The 7,303-nt window shown below is 45.4% G+C and overlaps 1 protein-coding gene across 3 annotated transcripts in view; it reads left to right on the top strand.

Moving 5' to 3' along the window:
• SEPT6 (septin 6) overlaps positions 1-7,119 on the top strand; it is a 24,045-nt gene extending 16,926 nt beyond the window's left edge. The window contains exons 9-10 of one of the 3 annotated variants that reach the window (XM_010133104.1): positions 1,583-1,626; positions 4,085-5,155. In XM_010133104.1, coding sequence (XP_010131406.1) covers positions 1,583-1,586 — 4 coding nt within the window. In that variant the 3' untranslated portion in view covers positions 1,587-1,626; positions 4,085-5,155. Of the gene's footprint in view, positions 1-1,582; positions 1,627-4,084; positions 5,156-5,217; positions 5,243-6,618 lie in introns of those variants that run through there. The other 2 variants (XM_010133103.1, XM_010133102.1) reach the window with 2 other exon arrangements.
• The last annotated feature ends 184 nt before the right edge of the window (positions 7,120-7,303 follow it).

Here is a 7,303-nt window from a genome sequence, read left to right as displayed (position 1 = left end):
CAGGAATGTCCTCCTGCACCCAGAGAGGAGCATGTCCTGTCTCAGGGTCTTATTTGCTTAGGTTGGAAAAAGCTTTTACTGTGGAAATGATTTCAGGACATGAATAGTCTTGAATTCTGGAATCTGCAAGACGTAAGGCTGCAAAATGAGGGGACAGGTCATAGCTCCTTGTAAATGCTAGTGCTCTTCTCCAGCCCTAAATCAGCTCTTTGCCCTCCGCAGACACAGTGAGGGATGCTGCATGGCTTTAGCAGAAGTTCCCTGTGACAGGATCCAGCCCCGCATCAGGGCCCTGCGATCTGGGCTGTCTGCAGAGCCTGTGCCAGGCTCCTAATGCTCTGCAGTTGCTCAGGGGCAACCAGCTGTACAGCTGCAACAGTCCTCCTGGTTCACCTAGTTCCTTTTCTTCTCACTGGGGCACATTTCTGAGTGCTGTGCCACCTTAGCATGTGTGCAGAGAGCGGTGCGCAAATAAGCAAGGGTCTGGTTTCCAGACCTGCCACAGTCCCCTCTCTGCACATCCCGGGGCAAGTCCAGAGTAAATCATGCTTGTGCTACGCAGTCTTAAGTACATGAAGAAGTGCTGTTACTATGAAGAATATGGCACACGCTCAAAGAGCTGACAGGACGTTTGTCAGGGAAAATAGCCCTTGACTATTAAACTTGGAATCAAATGAGACAGGAGAGGAAAAACCCAATAACCAGAGCAAGATCCTGGTTTAGTCTTTTTAGTTTTGAGCTGGAGCTGCTTCAATGTCAACATTCTTCTGTGGTGAGCAATTAGTGCTGCCCTTTTCTCGCTTGTCCGTTCCTTTTTCCACTGCGTATTTTGATTTGCTCTTTTGAATTACCTTGAGGGGATTTAGTATCTTTTCATACTGAGACTAACCGGGGACAGACTTCTCTCCCCAGTCTGGACTGTGTGAGGAATACACAACCGAGATCTTTCAGGCTTAAAGCCCTCAGACATCTCGCAGTGAGGACTGCAGACTTCAGCCCTGAGATCAGTCAGGGTCAGGAATGCAGAAAAGGGAGATGACATGCCCTATAGTATGAGCAATTAGTTGCTGTGGCCCAAGTCAGACTCTTATTCCTAGAAGCAGTTCTGGTCTTCACATAGCTCCTTGACACCAAGTACATTCATATGGAAAAGCACTGGTGCTGTGCTTGTCAGTTCAGGACAGAGAAACGCACAGAAACCTCCTTGAAAGAGCTAGGTCAGTGCTTGAGTAAGGCTGGGGAAGATTCAGGAGGCCTCTCTCTCCTCCAGGAAAATAGCTCTGTTAGGAATGGTGCTGCTTTCTTTACTCTAACTTCTCCAGTTGTCCTTAATAATTCATTTCAGTATTTAGATCATAAATATCTCTTAACAATCCATGAATATCACACGCCGTAGCTTAATTGTGTCTTGTTTACTAGTGGCTGGCAGGACATTAGCCTTTTCTTTCACAGGTCACTCTTCTAAGCCCAAGCTCTGTAATTTGCACTAATCATGACTTGGTTTCTTTTTCTTTTTTTTTTTTTTTTTTGGTTGTTACATCATTATCACCGTTATTAGCTCTGACATTATGCTGTTTTACAGTTAGCTGCTGTTTGGCTGCATGGTGCATGAGGCACATTGTCCTGGTAAGCGTCATTAACTAATATAGACCTCACAGTGGGATCAGTTACAGGTCCTAAAAAAGCAGACCCTGTGCGAGTCCAGAAGCCTGCAGGAATTATCTCTGTCTTCCTCTGCTTTCACCCTTACTGTACGTGCTCTACCAGTCTCTCTCTGCATACGCATCTGTAGAAAAAGTATGCAATAAAGTTTGTCTTTAAAGATCCTGCAAAGCTAAATGTAGGGAGACTCAGTATTAGGACATGAAACATAGAAAAATACAGATTCGGTCCTCTGCCTTTCAAACCTTCCCAGTGCTCTGTTTGCTCCATTTTCTTTATTCCACCTCCCTTAGAAATAAATTATATTCTTTAATCAGGTAAGCCATGTGGATGCTATGGCAACGATTGCTATGGAGAAGTGGTGCTGATGACAGAACTCAGCAAGCCATGAGAATGTGTTTTCCCTCTCTTCTTCCCTCCCACCCCTCCAAGTTGTAGTGTTGGGGTTACAGTGCAGGTGAAGGTAGATGCAAGACTAGTTTCTGTCTCCCCTTTGACATACTAACAGATGGTAAAATCTGCCAAACCTAGAGCTTTCCTTTGTCCCAAAGCACCAGAGAATCACCAAACCAGTGTGTTTATGAGTGGGTGGGTACATATGAGGCGGCATTAAAGAAGCTGCTGCTGAGTAACCAAACCAATATTCACCTGCTGACTGATGATAGCCGATTGTGCAAAACCACAGGAGATGATGGGCCAAGCACTTAGCAGATAATGAAGGCTCTGAAGAGAGACTGAGAGACTTTATGACATTTTAACAGCAGATGGGTCACCCGTGGATTGGATGCTTACTCGTAGCAGACTGACACGGACCCACACGCACCTGGGAGCCGTGCCAAGGGTGCCCACGGTTAGGATGAGGAACACTGTATTCAAGATGTGCCAGAAAGCCTGCCAGAGCACTTTGCCACTGAATAAGACCAGCCTCTGAGTTTCCGAGGAGTTTTGCCAAGGCATGGAGGCTTCCCACTAGAGCAGAGCCCTGTCAGTCGTGCTGTGCCAGCTGCTGTAACTCTGCCCAGCGTGTCTCTGCCTTCGTGTGAGCAGCGATGCAAGGTGGCCACACAGTCACGGGCAGACTGGTGGAACAGATAAGTTAGCCTGAAACGGTTAACAAACCTGGCCATAAGCAAATGTCTGCGGAGCAAAGTGCCTGTGTCTACTGTAAAATAAAGGCTCATTGAAACAGAGATGTGCAAGAAATGCCCTGCCTGACAGGAGAGCAGCATCCTCATTAGGGTTATTAGTTAAACGCTAATGACAGTGGTCTGCTTACAGTTAGGCTGAGTGTGTTTAACTGAGCCTTTTTAATTTGCTGTTGATTCTCTGGTGAGAGGGGAAAGCAAGCTCACGGGGGAATGTCTTGCATCTTGGCAGAGCAGCAATGATTACCCGAGGCAAGGGGACAGCACTCCAGGCTGAGGTGCACAGGTCTCGCAGAGAAGGGAGCTGCTGGAACTTAACTGTAACTTAACTAAGCAGCACTTAACTGTAAAATACCCTAAAACTGTGCCTCAAGTCCAGCCTTCCCTGCAGACAAAGGCAGGGTTTAGGGTCTCCCCAGCATACAGCCCAAACTAACTTACAGTCTGCCCTTAAACAGGGAAAAGCTCCACCAAGGGGAATGGAAAGGCAAGTAAACATTACGCTGTCAGTGAGAGGCTTGGAATGTCATTTCAACGGGGTGTTCCACTTAACAGAAGAGCTTCAGAAGGGTCTTGCACTGACTCAGACTGGAGCTTGCAGTCGCCTTGAGCAGTCTTGAATGAATGTCTCTGCTGCCAACGGTAAACGTAAAACAACGAGAAGAACAATCCTCTGCTTATCAGCAGAAAAATAAGCTCAAACAGTAACAGTGTTCATTCTGGTGCTGAGTACGAAGTAAAGTGCAGTTAGAGTGAGCATTACTGATTTTTGTTGGTTTTGGACTGCTTTTGACAGTCCTCATAACGGGACACTGTTGTGAGCCAGGCTTTGAATGGAATGAAGGTCTTTGTTCCCACCGTACAGATGCAGACAGTGCTTTTTTCAATGGGCATTTGTCCTTGCTAAATTAAATATGTATACATGATACTTTTCCAGAATTTAGAAAAACACTCTCCATATTGATCAGTAAAGTATTGCAGGGCTCCACTGTTTTGCGGGGATACAAACAAGGGACAGTGAAGGAGTCCTGTGGCTTGCAAAAAACTGTGGAAGGATTGTTTTAGAAAATCAATTTGATTCATCCCACTGCTGAGCGTGTGCGTGCGTGTGCATGTGTGTGTCTGCATAGAGCATGTTTTGTAATCAAATTAAACCTCATTAACACTTAGCAACGATTCTTTGTGTGTGAGTGTGCGTGTTAGGAAACATACTCTCATTTTGGTTTTTTGTCATTAATCCATAAAACCATTAATCTGCCTTTTTCTTTCATTTTCAGTTCAGGTTTCCTGTAGAACCTTTCCCTTCACACCAGAAGCGAACCCCCCGCATTCGGTTAACACGCCGCTATGCCACTGTGCCTGTTTGCTCACCTCTGCTCCCTGCCCCTCCCCACACTCACCGTGCTTTAAGCACGAGCCGCATCCTCGGCTGTTCTGGGTTACGGTCGCTCTTGTGAAGAACTCAGCAACAGCCTACGTGGACCCGGCAAGAGGCGCTCGTGGCTGATACCTCTGTCCCTTGGGGCAGTAGGAGGCAGCCGAGCGCTCATAGGGCTAGTGTCCCCTCGGCTTTTTGTCTCTCCCCCCTTTTTGTGCGAGGGCTGCATGGTAAAAACGGCTGCTTGGTGGTGTGCATTTAGCCCTCGTCCTGGCACCTGTGGAGGAATGCAAACCGGTGCTGCCCTGGGGTGGGGTGCTGACTCAAGCGACTGGCTGCCCTCTCCCCCTTTTTTTTTTATTTGCCGTGTTTAACCCCTCATTACCTGCTGTGCTGCCGCATGTGCCTACATTTTAAAGGACTTTTTGCAAATCTTGACCTCCTCACAGCCTGAGTCCCAACCTCTAGTCCCAGGACTGGGGCATTCTCAAACTTGGATCCACGGTTTGCAACTAAGTGTTCTCTGAATGCTGCAGGGGTCACGAAGGATCTCTTGCCTTGTCTCCCTCTCAGTGTGCTGGCCTGGATGCACATCCTGGATCCAATCTCAGGGAAAGCTGGACACCCTGCTGTACATATCAGTGTTTGTGAAGAAAGACGATGTTTCTTTCACTTTCTTCCCAGTGATTACAATGATTTCTGGTTTTAATGTGAAAACTATTACTTTTATATTTCTTTTTTTATTTGGCAACTGTTTAGAAGAATGCAGATGGTGGCAGGTTGCTTCTCCTGTTTTCTATTCCGCAAAAGCCTTGTTTTACTGCAAGATTTGCACTAAAAAGGAGGGTGTTTTGCTCGCTGGGGCCAGGAGTTCACTCTGGCCAAGCCCAACTGTGGTTTGCCTGCAGGCGTCTTCTCTGTGTATCTCTGGATGAGTTTTGTTTTTAAATAAAGACTTCATCAGACAGTGAATTCTGGTTAACATTTACTTCTTTTTTTTTTTGTTTTGTTTTCTTTGCCCTTCTTTTACAGTAACCCATGGCTCTGTACTGAGTAATTACCCCTGAATACAGTGGGCCGGAATGGACCTGCATTTACTTGTTAAATCGGAGGGTCTAGTAAAAGGTGACAGCATTTCAGCTGTGACCTTTCCCCAGCGTTACCCTGCTCTCTCCTATATCCTCATTGTGATTCTGTCTCTGTTGTGTACTGGTAGATATGGCTTTTATTAAACAATGTAAAATTAGTCCTAGCAAGGTTTTGGATGCTGCAACTTTAAATCCTACAATCTATTTTTTCCCCCCCCTTTCTCCTGGTCCCTCTCCACCCAGATAAATAAGGGATGTGGAAATAAGTTCTGTGTTATTTTTGCTGGCAAAATAACAACGCAGTTTAAATGTATATATTGGTGACGTTAAAATGACACCACCACCTTAGTTTAATTATCGCATAGTCGAGAGAGATAAACTCTTCTCGTTATACTTGGTGTCATTTTCATGACATCATCTACCTTTTTTATTTGCTTTTATTTTTTCTTTCGCTAATTCATGCTACTTGAAGACAAGCATGTAATCCCCACTGCCATTTCAGACTTGTTTGTTGTGACCCTGATCCTTCGGCCGCACTGTGCAGGGCTCAGTTCTCTGTACGTGGGTGGATCCATCCCGACCCCGCTGAAAGATCAGGATTCATCTGCCAGACAGTTCCAACAAAACCCCTGCAGATCCTGGGTTTTGGGGAGAGAAGCTCACCCCAGACCTAGCCACCGGAGCTAATGCTGAGTTTAGTGCAAGAAAGGCAGTTTGGGTGATGCTCACGTCTCACGGTTTCCACAGACAACGTGTTAGGCTGGCGAGCCGCACACGGCAGCAGCAGTCCCAGCCCAGACAACGGCCTGGCCTCCGCTAACAGCAGTCGAGGCAGTTCAGACTCTTGACTGCAGTGTGTTTTCTCAGATACTCTCTTTCACCAGAAATACAATTCTGTTTCCCATAGAGGACTTTGATTTTTCTGTGGTGGTTTTTTTTTTTTTAAGCAAGTTAAACCAATTTTAATACATACTTCATGTACTGTCAGAATTGGCCTGCTCTGCTCCCAAACCAGTCAGTATCAGGCTGTCGAGGATTTCTAGATTATCTGCTAAAGAACCATTTAATGTGGCTTTTTTTACCAAACTGCAGGTCGCTGGCTGTTCTTCCCGATCGTTTGCCTTACTAGAGTGTTATTTAACGTTAGAGGAAGTCTTTATTGTAAAGACTTTAAAGAAAAAAGTTTTTTATTTCTGTGATGTGCAGTGCTTGAGGTACCACAAGGAGGTTCCGTCTCTCTGTCAGCTGTTTCCATGTGGCATCTCTTTCTCCTGCTTTTTGAATGTCTTCCTCTTTTTGCTAATCTTCTGTTTTTTTCTCTTTTTCCCCTTTTCTCTCTCTGTAGCTTTTTTTAATCTGTCTTCGCCAGCTGCACTGGGTCTGAGGGAGAAGACTGCCACTTCTAGAAGAGTTTAAGGGTCTATGTCTGGGGAGGGGGGGCAAACCTTCAGTGTTAGTGTCTTGGGAAGAAGCTCTGTTACTGACTTGCATGGTGTCTACAGTTGAAGCGTCTTGTAATTCGTGTGACAAGACAGGGAGGTACGGGGGAACTGGTTGTTTACCTGGAATTTTGAAAAGCAACAAAAAGGTGATGTTTGGACTAACGATGTAGCGAATACATTTTCAAACATTGTTATGGGTAGATTTTTTTTCTAATTTTGTCTTTAATAATATAAATGTTGTGGGCTTCCATAAGGTATGAAGCTCAAGGAATATTTTCAATATGCTGTTGTTTAGTGCATTCAGAGTCAGAGGAAATACAAACATGGGGCAATTTGCTCTGTTGGCAGCCACGAAATATTTAATTTTAACACAGAAATAAAGTAAGAAGAACTGTGTGTTTTCATCGGTGTCCTCCTGTGTCTCACCACCTTATTAAACACGCTCCGTCAGCTGGTGGATGTGGATCGAGTGGTTTTTTGTTTTTTTTTTTTCCTTTCCTAACTAAACCTCTTCATGTTCTTTAAAGTTAGCAGCCAGCCCAGGACCGCTGGTGTAACGGTAACAAACACAGTGACCCCTCCGGCTCC

This window comes from Buceros rhinoceros, unplaced genomic scaffold, assembly GCF_000710305.1.
Source record: "Buceros rhinoceros silvestris isolate BGI_N320 unplaced genomic scaffold, ASM71030v1 scaffold36303, whole genome shotgun sequence".
In the NCBI taxonomy this organism is placed as follows: Eukaryota; Metazoa; Chordata; class Aves; order Bucerotiformes; family Bucerotidae; genus Buceros; species Buceros rhinoceros.
Note: the sequence above shows the minus strand (reverse complement) of the source record. Positions and strands in the feature narration are given on the sequence as shown.